The 15,085-nt window shown below is 40.1% G+C and overlaps 1 protein-coding gene across 2 annotated transcripts in view; it reads right to left on the bottom strand.

Moving 5' to 3' along the window:
• Positions 1-4,861: 4,861 nt before the first annotated feature.
• LOC117492604 (transmembrane protein 184B-like) overlaps positions 4,862-15,085 on the bottom strand; it is a 19,379-nt gene continuing 9,155 nt past the window's right edge. The window contains exons 5-11 of one of the 2 annotated variants that reach the window (XM_034142953.1): positions 12,977-13,067; positions 12,096-12,171; positions 11,382-11,473; positions 10,080-10,249; positions 8,661-8,855; positions 8,356-8,382; positions 4,862-7,620 (exon numbers count right to left, since the gene is read on the bottom strand). In XM_034142953.1, coding sequence (XP_033998844.1) covers positions 7,391-7,620; positions 8,356-8,382; positions 8,661-8,855; positions 10,080-10,249; positions 11,382-11,473; positions 12,096-12,171; positions 12,977-13,067 — 881 coding nt within the window. In that variant the 3' untranslated portion in view covers positions 4,862-7,390. The remainder of the gene's footprint in view (positions 7,621-8,355; positions 8,383-8,660; positions 8,856-10,079; positions 10,250-11,381; positions 11,474-12,095; positions 12,172-12,976; positions 13,068-15,085) is intronic. The other variant, XM_034142954.1, reaches the window with a different exon arrangement.

Below are 15,085 nucleotides of genomic sequence, written 5' to 3'. Positions count from 1 at the left end.
GTGCCTTAACTTGAATTTGAAAACACGTGGCAGCTTTATTAATACAGTAGATGAAAAGATTTGTGGAAGGATACATTCTTCATGGGCTTCAATGGCTCAGATAAAGGGCGTTTTATGGTTGCTTGTATTATCCTCAGATAGGGGTTTGTTTAAATAACTAGTGACATTTTAATAAATATTGCAAAAAAGGGCTCCAAAAAAGGCATATATCCTGGCCGGCTTAGCCAGTGTGTATTTTTTCAAGCACCACAAGATTCATAGTTTATAAAGTACAATTCTGGGCCATTGATTGTGTCATTCTCCAAACTCATACAGTAAAAATGGCTGTTTTTGAAGCCTTAAAATGGTGCAGGAAAAGGACTTTACATTGTATTATACTTAAAGACAGGACTATTCAGTTAAGAGAAGAGAAAAAAGGAAAGCAAATTGTTATAATGGGTGATGTAACATCAATGACAGACATAAATTGAGGTCCTTGGCACTCAGACTCTAGAGGGGTCCATTTTGTGATCATGGGGCATCACCCTTACAGCATCAGGACAATATCATATGGAGTCAGACACTGGAAGTGTGCTGGAGGCGTTGACTGGGACTGATGGAAGGATGAGGCTGATGAGACTGAAGAATCTGCGAGGAACGAATTAGCGGCTGAGAAATAGTTATATATTAAAAGACAGCAGCATTATAAGAGGGCAACCAGAGTGACAGAGTGTGTTACTTTGCTGAAGGATATTTGGGACCAGCTATCCAGGCCAGTCTCTAAAGAAGTTCCAAGGTGTAAAAATGCTGCTGCCGGAGTACTGACTGGAAGTATTGCTGATATCATGTCTACCATCCTCTGTCCAGCAATATCAGTCTCAGGAAGAAATGTTTTTTAACGCTTATTAAAAGAAAAACATGCATTCAGTAAGTACTTCATATAGCTACTTGTGGGGGTAGTAGTTTCTGTGGTACTGAGACCAACAGGATCAATCTAACGAAGAACTAATGGCAACAAAAAATAATTCCCTCATCAAACTTAGCAGAAGTGGCTTGATTTTGTTCTCAGCAGGGGACTTTGACAGAGGATTTCTCAAAAAGTACACAGTAAAATTACTTCAATGTATTGTTAGTATAGGCTAACTAATATAAAGTCAAACAGTATCAATTTCATTCAGTGTTATAGCAGAATGTTTAATACAGCGTATTTCTGATATTCATTAAAGATCACATGGTATTCCATATGATGTGTGTTACTGAGTTGGGTCACACACAGTTAGAGAGACAATGGTCATTCTGAATTATCAATAGATGTATTCATTTTAAGTGAGCTGACACCGAGGTTAGAGGAAGTTCAGAGAAGGCCTTAGGTTATAAAAAACAGTTCACCTTTTTGTTTGTTAACTACTCCTAAAGATGTCATGAGACGATGACGTTTAAACATATACAAGTATAGCTTTCAGAGAGAAAAACATGTGACATTTGTGTGATAGGCTGCATGGTCAAATGTGTGTGCGTTAAACATGCTTAGGGAAAATATGTGTGTGTTCATTGCAGTGGCTATATATGCTGTATGATTGTTGCTACTGTGGGGGGCATTTCCGCGATTGGCTGCTGTGGCAGCAGGTGATGTACTCCCCATTATTGTTTGTTTGTTTGTTGCAACAACTAAATAATAAATACTGATCAGCTATGTCTGTGTTTGTGTTTTATTGATTCCTCTCTGTTTCATTCTTTCCTGTTGTGTTATGCTGGACCGCCACAACAAACTAATGGTAAAATTGTATTTTTATCATTCATCAAAGATAGCAGAAAAACATGCATTATGTAGGCTACTATGGAGGGGACTCTGACAGAGAATTACTCACAAAGTACACAGTAAAAGTACTTCATTTCATTTCTGGTAGTGTAGCACCCATAAGGTTGAGGTTGTCTACCTGCACATGCATGTTTATACCACAAGGGGGCAGATCACCTGATGGTTCATCATTGTTTTATGCTGGAGATGAACAGAAGAAGTGTGTCTGTGTGTTGTGCTTTGAGATTGTTTGAGATGCTGACATCTTGCACATGTGCCTTGTGGAAGTTAATAAATGAACGTTTTCTACACCTATAATACCCTTGCGGTCTGAGTGGTGTAACAGTAGCAGTCAAATTAGTACCGAGTCCAACAGTGTCAGTTTTATTAAGAACTTGTGGACACAAATATTTGTATCACTCATTGAATATAGCAGGGAAAAAAATGAAGAGCAGCTGATTTGAAAAAACAAACTCGAGAGACGGCTGAGGTGACCATGGTGCCAGAAAGCCACAAGTGGGGTATGTTACCACTTGTGGCACAAACATACTCTAGAGTTTTTTACCACAAGTTCTTAATAAAACTGACACTGTTGGACTCGGTACTAGTTTGACTGCTACCAGAAATGAAATGAAGTACTTTTACTGTGTACTTCGTGAGTAATCCTCTGTCAGAGTCCCCTCCATAGTAGCCTACATAATGCATGTTTATCTGCTATTTTTGATGAGTGATAAAAAGACAATTTTACCATTAGTTCTTAATGAAATTGATACGGTTTGACTTTGTATTAGTTAGCCTACTACTAACAATACATTGAAGTAATTTTACTCTTTACTTTTTGAGAAATCCTCTGTCAAAGTCCCCTGCTGAGAACATAATCTGAGAACCTTTCTCCGCATCTGATTCATGTCATAAATCAGATTTTAGAAAAGCGTTTTAGCCAATCATGAAATATGCGGGACATCGTCTCAATTTGCGGGACGCACCAAAAGTCGTGAAAATGCTGTGCAATACCGCACAAAGCGGGACATCTGGGGCCTCATTTATAAAGGGATATACGCTCAAAAAATGGCGTACGCCAGTTTCTACGCAATGTTTGCGATTTATAAAATACTAACTTGACGGGAAAATGTGCTGTCCTCCACGCAAACTCTAACCCATGCGTACGCACTAAGCACACACACGGGAGAGACGAGAAACTGCGACACCGTTGGCAGAAGGAAGAATGGAGAGAAATATGTGGAAATAATACCATAAATAAAATGTTACCTCTCATTTATCAAATATGAAGAATTCATTTTCAAACATTGATTAAAGCCAATCTTTAAATGATTAAACAAACGCCTGTTTGAGACTCCTCAGTGCACACAAAAACATAACTTGGAGAAATAAATAAATACGGATATGCTATTTAAAACCACCTCGAATATGTTGTGTTAATGTTATGAAATGTTTTCTCATAAATGATGCGGTAAGCAGGAGGACAGAATTACGTCTAAACTGACGCCGTTTTGCGTTTCTATAGGTTGTAGATACGAGCATGGTTTTATATACTATCACGTTTAATCGTGTTTTATGCCGTTTGCCAAGACTTGATAAGTCGCTCGTAAAACACAGGAGGTATGGAAACTAAGAACACCATATGTGGTCAATTGTACAGCTAATATAACACAACACATTAGTTCTATTTCCTTTAACTGGTGGATTATGGATATATAGTTGCTGATCGACAGCTGGAACACAAACAGATCCAGTCGTCATGACTCCACTCCGGAGGGATTCCCCGATCATTTCTTACAGTTTCTCATCAAGGGGGTGTCTCCTGTCCCCGGGACAAACACACTGCCTGAGGAATGTTATGTGTATATTTTTTGTCATTAACTTTTTTCGGACCACTTATTTATTTATTTTGGTGACGATCCGACCTCCATGCTGCTACTCTGGTTCAAACTGCATCCACCAAACAATATGATTTATCTCGACCTCCCCACAATAACCTAAATCTGACACGGTGTGAGATGTCTTTTTTAGCTGTTCTATCGTCATTTCCTGCGATCTTCTTCATGCAGTCAGTCAAAATGAATGAATGAATGGGCGTTTCTTTGACTATGTATAGGCAAATATGGGCGTTACGAGTCGATTGTGATTTATAAAGGGAAACAGGCGTAGGGAGTGCCGTACGCACTTCCCTCGCCGGTACGCAATGTTTTGTGAATCGGAAAATGGCGGAAAATGTATGTACCTATTTTTGTGCTTTGTACTACGTAAGCAACCTTCCTACGTCAATCCTACGCAAGGCGTTATAAATGAGGCCCCAGGTCACCCAGACGGCTGAGTTGACCGCAGTGCAGAAGCGCTGTATAGTTGAAATCTCCTAACAATGTTGTCCATTTTAGAAATAGGCCTATTATATTTACAGCCCTTAATAACATTCATTTTCTGGGCTCAAAGTGTGTCTTGGCCGTTTTCATTGTGATCGCTAAATTCCCCTTGTTTATAATAATCACAGTTCCTTCAACAGGATACTGTAGTGATTCAAAGTGTGATTTTAGCATAGCCTACGAGTGCTTTTGTTTTGAAATCACTTCCGTGAGTTTCGTCTGCGCTCTTATTTTGTAAGGTAACTTCCGGTAGCAGAATATGAAAAAACGGTAGTTTTTTTGTTTCTGTTTTCTAGTGATTTTATTTTTTGTTTTGAGAAGTAGAAAATGAAAATCATCCCGTTTTTTAAGTTTAGTAAATCCCTTTTTGACCATGATAAAGAAAAACGCCTTGTATTTCAATTTTGGTTTTTCAATTTGAAAACGAAAATCAAATATCCAGTAGTTTTTTGTTTTTGAATATCCATTTGTGAAAAGAAAATCCAATGACCAAAACATACACTGACCCTCCCTACAGGCCGATCATGCAGGCTGCATGGGGCGTCACATTGCGCAGGGGGCCTCGCGCAGGGGGCCTCGGCTTATGAGCTCGGCTTGTGCGCAGTTCTCAGCGCAGTTCTCTGCTTTTTTTTGTTTTTATTTCATAAAAGGAGAATCATTGTAGTATGTCACAAAATACAACACATTGTAACAAAAACCGAGACACAATTATGATTTTACTTTATTTTCAACACCAACAGAAACCATTTAAGCATCAAAACAAGAGATCATATCACCAATATACATATTAAAAAAAGGGTACAACAGAAATAAAACAGGAGAATATATGAAAATTAAAATATCTAACTAAAGCACTACACCAAGCAATGCCATTACACCCATAATCATGAACGTTTCGCAGTGCTTAGTCTACCTATTTACAACAATCCTTCCTTTCTGGTATAATATATCCTGCTTTAATATATTTAGCGTTGTGATTAAACATCCAGCTTTTAAATCACGTAGTATCAAAAGTATCATTTGATAGTGTTTTGAATAAAGTTTGATATGCTGTTAACTTGGGGCAGAGTAAAAGGCAGTGAATGTCACTTTTCTTTCAATACTACTAAGTTAGTGGTTCATTCAAAAAACAAATTACCTCCACCTTGCCTTCAACTGAAGCTGTTTGATTTGAAAGTCGGATAAAAAAGTGAGTGTATAATTGAAAGAAGGTATATGGATCATCAGTCACAGCAGGAATCCAACACCTTCTTCTCCTGCTTAATTAGTGTCATTTTATCTTTAGGAAGTAAATATTCACATCTATTTGGCTGTTCATGTTTAACCCGGACTACATTCATTACTCACAAGGACTTCACGGTTTGTTTACCTGCAGTCAATAGACACTAGTCTGGACTCTGCACTCGACATATCAAGAGGAAAACGATGATCGCACATTGAGAGGCCTAACGTCACCTGTCGAGAGGTTTTTACTTAGCTGTGCTCTGCCATCAAACATTTACGATTACGACCACAAGCAGCTTCTATACAGGCCCCTGCTAAAACTCATATTAAACAATTCACTCTAAAACAGGAAACAGAGGATAAAAGCAGAATAATCTGACTCACTTGAGGATTTCTTCGACCATGCATCACTGCTATAGTGTCCCTGAACACAAATGCCACTATATTCATCTACCGGATGTAAATCCAATCTAGCTCACTATAGCAGTAATGCTGTTATAAACAATACCAGCAGAGGCAGGTCTGATCTGTGCGTAATGCCCCTAATTATGGGATTACAATCCTCAGCACATCACAGCTGTGTTGCTCCGTAATCTGCGTGGGCGTCGTACTTCCGTCTCCCGGCCCACGCGAAAAAAAATCTCTCCTACAGCTGTTCCCTCGACACAAATCAGGCCAACAGCTGCCGAGTCACACAGTTATACTTCCGAGTCGCCTCACACGAACCCACGACAGAGTGAAAACAAACACGGCATATTTAAACACATCTCTGGAATGACAATTTTCCAACAAACGAGCGATACCTTCAAGGTCATACAACATTTAAATAAAAAAAAAAGTGTTATTTAATATGTATATATTAAAAGAAGCCTGGGAATTCGAAGGCTCTTTAGTTTTGCTTGACTATAAACTCTAAATCTTAAGACAGTGTGTCCCGCAGGGTACTCCTTCTATTTGGCAATGTTTCGGTAAGAGTTGGCAGAGAAGTGAGGAATAAGGGAGACAAACTAGAAAGATGAAAGAGGCCGTTTGTTTTAAGATGAAGATGGCACTTTTCTCTCTGTTATACACCTCTTATATATTTATTTAAAGTGCAGCATTAGGGAGCTTAATGCAGGCACGGTTATTTGAACCCATGTGGGGAATTACATTCTTAGGTGTTGGAGGAGCCTGTGACCTAAGAATTTAGAGGTGACAATTTCATTGTCATAACTACACTGTAGCTATGTGCATATGACAACAAAAGCCTTGAACCTTGTGATATAGTTCTGTCAGGGATGGCCTCTATGACAGCATCTGTAATGAACCTAATGTCTAAACATCTGGACCCCTCTATTCATAACAACGTCTCCATCCTCTTTACCTACTGCTCTTGTAAAAATACTTCCCACAGTCTGTTAACGATAGCCTGCCGTGAATCTGATCTTTGTAGTGTTGTCTTAAAAAGTGAATCTGATCTTTGTAGTGTTGTCTTAAAAAGTGAATCTGACCTTCCCTGTTAAGGACAAGATCTGATTTGTCTCTCTAGTTCAGCGGTTCCCAACCTTTTTGGTCTCGTGTCCCCCTTGAGCTGGTCGCCATGCTATAAGTACCCCCTCACTCATCTGTGATGATTTGCCAACATTTCTTCCTGTATTAAACCCTTTGTAATGATGTCCAACCCAACTGCTCCTCAGATGAAAATCACTTGCATAACTCACCCTTAATACAAATGCATTTAAACTTGACATTGATACTTACTGTCAGTGAAAATAATAGTATTAAGACTCACTTCTAGCAGTTTCCACATCTTTCTAGGACTAGGGCTTGTAATGACACACTCTGGGGGCAGGACACCAGGCTTATGAAAATTGATTTAATAAAATGTTTTTTGTGGAAATATATTGCAATCCCTAATATTTCTACGTACCCCCTCAAGAACCCCTAGGGGTCCCCGTATCCCTGGTTGGGAACCACTGCTCTAGTTGATAGAAATTGGATTTGGGCTACAGGACAAAGTGTTTCAGTCTCAGAACTCGTCGTCGGAGCTGAGCAGGAGCGTCTTCTCGTTGTCCCCGCGGGTGCTGAGGTTGCTGTGGCTGCGGGACAGCGGCGGCCCCCCGCTCCGCTCCAGCGTGGACTGCTGGGTGTACTGCTGGTACGCCGGGGAGAAGTTATGGATGGCGTCCTGAACCATGTCGCCAGGGTTCATGGTCTCCTTCAGGCTGCTGGAGATGCTCTTCATCGGGGCGCAGCGACCTGGAGGAGGGTAGAGGGGGACATTAATGAAGAGACACAGAAGTGTATGGACAGGGAGGGAGATATGGAGGAGACAGATGAGTGAAAAGAATACATAGACTATGTTTCCGTCCATCTGTTCAGTGAATTATGCATCTTCAATATGTTGGCTTAAAATGAGGGCTGTCAACGTTAAAGGGGCCCTATTATGCTTTTGGGGGTTCTCCCTTTCATGTAGTGTGTTATATAGGTTTTTGTGCATGTATGTAAATGGTCTGCAAAGGCTAATATCCAAAGTTCCCTCCAGTATGAGAAAAATAAAGACCTTTTTGAACATTAAAGCATGGAAACATGTCAGAGTAGAGACACAAAATACAAATTTGAACCTGAAAATGAGCAGAATAGGTCCCTTTAATTGTGATTGAGTATGCACCATATACACTAGAGCACATTTCTCGTGTTGCAAATACAAATGCAATTTTTATTTTCCTGGGACAGAGAATTTGTGAGAACCCCTGAGTCTGCGTATAAAGACATGGACTAACATTGGCTTGAAATCACTGACAGCAAAACCAACATAAGGAAACTAAATACTGGCATAAACCCACTTCTAAAAGTACAAACTAAAATCATGCTGAACGGAAAATAAATGATAATGTAATGGACATTTAACCACAATCAAACACAATGAAATCCAACAAAAATAACTGAAATGGGGGTCTAAACGTACAGAAACACAGCTAACATCAGACCTACCGTACTGTCCGTAGATAGGAAATGAGCCTTTGAGTGCAGTGAGGAGACAAAGGAGACAAAGAGAGACAAGGAACAAGAGAAATCAAGAATTAAGGGAAAAGCAGAGAAAAAGAGAAAGATTTCAAATGTATAGAGCATCAAAGAAAGGAAACAAAGTAAAAAGGTTTTGGATACACAGAGTGAGGTCGGATCAGATCTGTAAGACTGCAGGAATATGTTCAGATTAGATTATAATACACACTTTTAAATAAACACTCTCTTTCTCATCGTCCACACAGTGAGGCTTTAGTTCCACTTGTTCTTACCATATGAGTCCAGTCTTTTGTCCATGTAGACCTTGTAGGTGAAGGCGTGGCGCAGAGCAACGGCAGCAAAGAACATCTCGATGCAGATGATGAAGTTTTGGTAACCCGCGGCGACCGTCCCCTCGCCCACGGAGAACTTGGCTGAGTTGATCTGAGGGATCGCTCCGCACTTCTCCAGGATGGCAAGCAGCATCCCTGCATCGTAGAAGAGAGACAGGAAGTGAGGAAATAGAGGAGAGACTCAAACACTTTGAAAGCTTTCTGAATAAAAAAAAAAACACACCTGAATCAGAAACAGGTTTACTACCAGGTAGGTTGATACGTACGAGGAATTTGACTTGATGTCATGGTGCATACATAAAAATAATAGTAAAATATAGTAAAATATAACAGTATTAACATAGAAATGGAATAAAAAGGAATGAAATATGGAATAAAAATCAGCAGTAATAAAAAAAACTGATATTGTTGTACATTGTGTGCATTGATGTGATGCATAGACACTATGAGGCAAGTAAGTTTGGCCTTGGGACCATTTTCTTCTGAGCCACTAGATGGCGGGCCAGAACATAATCCAAGGCCAGAGCCTCTGGCTAGACCTGCCCAAAGGGAGGCTCCTCTCTAGCCCCATTTCAGTCCCATGTTAAAAGCCAGGGCTATTATCTGGTTTTTAACAGACTTATCTTTTAAATGGCTTCTCGTTTTGCGCCGTCCCGTTCAAATGAAATCGCCTTCAATCACTTTTCCATGCTCGCACCAGGGCCGGGGGGAGGGGTCACAAGGCTCTCATCTTGTGCTGCATTCCCTTGCACTCGGACATTAGGGATTTTCTCTCATAAATGTCCGATGAGCCAAAACGTTTCTTTCAAAACAAAGCTGCCAGCTGGGGTGGCAGCATATGCACCGCCACCCATCGCCCTCCAGGATCAAGCTGCTTCTCCAATTTTGTTGTCAATGTTTTGATATCCTAAGTAAACATTACGTTTGAATGATTTAGTGAGCTGGTGTTATTTTTTACAAACCACACACCGCATGTTGGCTAGCCTATCAGCACCACGCGCTGTCCACCTACTTATTGATCCACTATCAGCGTCAGTGCACCCCGCTGCCAGATTGTGCCTGTGCTTTGTGTCATTCACTCTCAACATGGATAAAGGACCATAAGCATTATTCAGGTGTAGGTAGATTCTCTATTCGGACATTATAGCCTATATGTGCGACTGTCGGTCCGATATTGTAAAAAAAATAAAAATCTCAAAATAATTTTCCAGGCCAAATATTATTGCTGGCGGGCCACCAATGGCCCGTGGGCCGCCTGTTGCCGACCCATGCACTATGAGGTGGCTGAGGTAAAGTGTCACCTATTACTAATTGTGAAAATGGTGGCTAATTAACAAGTTCAGAAACTGGTGCTCTTACCCTGCCAGAAGGAGAGGAAGATGACGGATTTGACCATGAAGAACTTGAGCACAGGGTTGTAGGGGACGAGCAGCTCGCGAGTGGCGAAGTAGAAGAGGAAGAGAGCGTAGAGCGACAGGCTGACGGAGATGTTGTAGACGATGGTCACGTACAGGTAGCCACTAGCAACGCTGGAGGAGAGACATTAAGGGATGGGATTTAGAACACATGGAAAAAGTCTAAGTGAGGAAAAGAAACTAGAACCATTTAAATGAAACATCTAAGAGGGTCAAATGGATTTACGATTAGCTTAAAACAGGGGTGTCAAACTCAATTTCATCGCGGGCCACATTCGCATAAAGGTTGCACTCAAAGGGCCGGTTGTAACTATATAAATATATAATATATGTATCAAATAATGTATTATATTACATTATTGCCTCTGAATTGGATTATTATCGGATAGGATAATAACTTAGTAATTAACTACGTCTGAAAGCAGAAGTCCACGGCAAATAATTGCAAGTCTCTTCAGTGCGCATGTCACAAAACGAGATGCATTGTGGGACATGTAGTTTATGGGCAACGTGCTTCTGTAAAGTGGCATGTAACCGTATAATAAACATATTATATTCTTTGCAAGCTCTTGCGGGGCCAAATAAAATGAAGTCGCGGGCCGGATTTGGCCCCCGGGCCTTGAGTTTGAGACCCCTGGCTTAAAACCTACACATGACAAGCTTCTGTTGTTTCATTTGGGCCAATAGAGAAAGCCCTTTAGTGTCTTAGTACTGTAGAAGCTGCAATTATTCCTATTAAGGGATTATGATTTGAACATGAATTTGCAGATTGAATAACGTAAAAAGATAGAGATTTTGTAGTAAAGAGCATTATTCTTTATCTTTTTACAGGTCCTCATTTGGGATTTTAGATTAAAACCATAAGAACTTAATAACAGATTTACATTTGATTGGATTTAACTAATGCAGCTCATCTGTTATGGTTCAAAGACATCAGCTAAAGGTAAGTTAGACTTTTTTGATATCATTCCGAATGAAATTAAACCAATTTTCTGCAATGAAACGTCAGAGAAAAAGATTCATTAAATCCTACTTTCCATGTCTCATTTAAGACTTTTAAAAGCTTGATTTAAGACATTTAAATATCAATTAAAACCTTGCTTTTAGATTCATAAATTCAGTGCCTTTTTAAGACTTATTCTGGCTAAAGTTGCTCAGTGTCTGCAGTGCAGTGACACAATAACCCAGTGCTCAGAAAGGTGTCCTTGCTGTGACTGGCAGTGTGTGAGTCGTTGAGGAAACATACTTAAAGTCTCCATCCTTGTATTTCCCGAAGGCCTGGAGGAGGACAGTGACCATCGCCATGAGAGGTTTCACCACACAGAACTGCAGAGTCGCCTGAGAGAGAGAGAGAGGGAGAGGGAGAGAGAAGGAAAGAGGGGGGGGAGTTACTGTAACATGACAATCAAAAAAGAGAATACATATGTAAAAAGCAGCAACGCTAGGAAACATTCATGTTCAAATTCTTTGCAAATAGATTTTCATTCAGTATGGAAAGGAGAATTATGAATATAACATTTCCAGTAAAATGATAAAACATGTATGAACACTGGACACTTCCTCTATCCAAAGAGCACAACAGTAAGACAAAGAACTAAGGTTGAAAGTAAGATTTGTATTATTTTTGACTGATTGCAAATGTGATGGGATCTAGGATATTGGATGAAATTAACATTTTTGTGTCAATTTTCTCATTTCAATAATTTTCGGATTTATTGGGAGCACCTGTAACAAACGCCTTTTTAATTGTTTAATACGATTGGTAGGCTAGGACTTCTTTGCAGCACCACGATCCCTCATTTCTCAATGGTATCTTAAAAATATTGCACCTCCTGTGACTTAGATACGTGATATTGCGATTAAGATCAAATCCGTATTAGTTGTTCAGCCCTAGTTACAGACTCTTAAATAAGCAATATTAAACAATGTACACTTCATAAGCCAAGGTGGTGGTTTGTACCTGTTTGCAGAACCTGAGGAACCCAATGGAGTACGTCCTCCCCCACAGACAGCAGGTCCCATACACACAGCTGGACCTAGAGGGAGGATCACACGGGTCAAAACTATTATAATATATTCAAAATAATACTCAAAGACACCAAATATACAGGTTGAAATTGTCCAAAGAACAAAAACCCTTCAAATGTAAAACACACACTAGTCATGTATACTTTAAAGGTCCCCTATTATACTGTTTTTCATCAATATATTATAGGTCTCAGATATATACAGAACCTGTCTCTGAAGTGTTTGGCTCCAAACCTCAAACAGATCATTGCAGCATTACCCATAATCCCCTCTGTTTCAGCCCTGTTTCAAAAGTGCTGATTCTCTGTCTGTTACTTTAGATGAAAATAAGGAGCCCCTCCCCACACCCCTCTGAGAGAGAGATTTGGTTAAAAAGAACTCAATGGTGCTCTAGGAGGAGATTCAGGTGATAAGGTGGGGGGGGGGGGCTACCTTGGTTGGTGATTGGCTAATGGTTACACAAGCCAACACATCGTTATGACATCACAAAGTGGCCAAAATCTGATCAGCTCATTTTCAGACAGGTTTTTATAGAAATGGATCAGGAGAAAAAGAGAGAGAATCTTTTTTCCTGAAACTTTCAGGATCTCTTTACACAGAGGGGACACATGTTGATGTAGAAAAGACGTGAAGAAGAGGGGACACATGTTGATGTAGAAGAGACATGAAGAAGAGGGGACACGTGTTGATGTAGAGAAGACATGAAAAAGTGGGTTTTGCATAATAGGTGACCTTTAAAAGCAGCTTAAAAAAGTGAGTTTTAATCAAAATAATCTATGAAAAAGGGTAAAAATGAAAGCAAACAGAACTTACTCGATGGGTTTCCCTCTGATCTCGGCCATGATGGCGCTCTCTCCTCCCAGATACTCATAACACAGACTCAGGAAGTTGTAGATGACAAAGGCTGTGTCACACAAAGAAAAATACATTTTGAGTTTTGGAAAACAATGGATCATTTGAACAGCCACCAAAACATATTGACGCTCCACAGTGACGGCAGCGTTCGGTTAGTTATACAGCGCTGTCATCACTTGACGGTCATAATAACGGTTGTGTTTCGCTGATATTGTTCCAGAACTGCTGAGCTTGCCATTTCACGGCAGAGAGGTGAGTCAGCCCCAACAGCAGGCTCAGATATGATCAGGTCATGTTTTGAGGTGTAAGCATAATTGTAAAGGGACGCCAGTGAAAACGCTGCAAAGCAGTAATGAAAGCTTGTCGTCACACAAACAGTGTCACATCATACAAAAGGTTCAGATACAGATCGTACATGAGCGAACGGCAAACATTATGGGCTGTGTTATTCACCTGTGTTATGTGTTAGATAACGGCCCATAATAAGGATAAGGACCATACTCTAACGTGATGTTTTTGTGTTATTCTTCCCAGCATCAGCACCAGGTGTGTCTCTAATCCTTTATGCCTGATCCTGCTGTAAACACGTCTGTCATGGATGGAGAAAACAAATGCAATGACACCGACATACGTGCTCTTAACATTTCATTTGTAAGAAAGATAGTTTAATAAAGTATACAGTAACATCATACAGAGTTGCAGTGATGATGTATTTACTGGACATTGACTTTGAGACAATGGAGGGCTAAAATGCTAACTCATTTCGAGGTTAAGGACTCATTCCTGCACCACTCGTTTCTGCAACCACTGATCATTTAAGGAAATGTTGTTGAGGAGTAACATATCATTGAAATAACCCTGACTGGACTCCACAGTGATTTCAGTAATTGGCGTCCCTGAGAGAGCAGAGTGTTTGTTCACCAGGTGTTCTCAGGCTCATTTAAGGCTTTCCCACAGACACCAGCTCTGAGTCGAACAGTAAACTGTGATTTTAAGCACACAGGAGAAGAACCTGCCAGAACACCGACCAGAACACTGCTGCCTTTGTTACGTCGCACAACTACACACAGTATGGTTGCACTCTCAAAAGGTACTTTCACTGCCTTGGAGCTTGATTTCACCTTTCACAAAAGTACCATAACGGGCACTTTATGGGCACCCAGATGTGCAATCTTTTATAAAAGCTACATTGATTGAGTGCAAATGTGTAGCATTCAGTCTGAAGAAAATGTTATCCAAGGGGATATCTTTAAATTAGGAGCAGAGAGTTTAAAATAACAATTTGGACCGATTACAACGTTTTTTTGTTTAAATTGTTGTTATTAAAGGTGGGGTAGGTAATTCACTTCAGATACACTTTTTGTTATATTCCATGGAATGCTCTTAACATCAACAGCAATGAATATATTAAATGCTTTGACAATAAATACATTAAAAAATGTCATCTGTGGAAGCCGTAGTACTGTAAAAAGCACGACCAATCATCTGAGCCGGCCCGGCTAAAATAACTGGATGGCCTACCTGCCTGTCAGCCTTCCATCTGTGCACAAACTTATCTCGTGCCCTCATAGGTCATGTGCGCGTCCGTGTGTGTTGGAGGAGGGGCTCTGTAAGGAAGTCTGAAGGAAGGGGCAGATTTTTTCTGGTTGTGTACTTTCAAATTCTAGCGCACTCGAGCTGGTTTCTCCATTCTTACCTACCCTACCTTTAAGTACTCTTTTGAGCCCCGGAAACAAATGAATCTTTAGCACAAATTCCTCGTTGAAGAGTTCAAGTAATTTCTCACAATGAGAAACAGCTGATAGCAAATATCAGCTGTTTGTCATTGTGAGAAATGACTTGAACTCTTCAACTTCCTGGAGATCAACTAATCATTTCAGCACTACAAGCAAGTTCAGGCCCTAATCCTTATATATGTGATGATGGAATAATCAAATCTAATTGCCGTCAACAGACAGCATGTTATATAATGTATGCCTTACTAATTCTAGTTGCCTAATAGTGTGGTGAGATAAATGTGCTCACAAGTGAGATGCCATTTAAAGTCTTCTCAAGGATTTGCTCGTC

Source organism: Trematomus bernacchii, unplaced genomic scaffold, assembly GCF_902827165.1.
Source record: "Trematomus bernacchii unplaced genomic scaffold, fTreBer1.1, whole genome shotgun sequence".
In the NCBI taxonomy this organism is placed as follows: Eukaryota; Metazoa; Chordata; class Actinopteri; order Perciformes; family Nototheniidae; genus Trematomus; species Trematomus bernacchii.
Note: the sequence above shows the minus strand (reverse complement) of the source record. Positions and strands in the feature narration are given on the sequence as shown.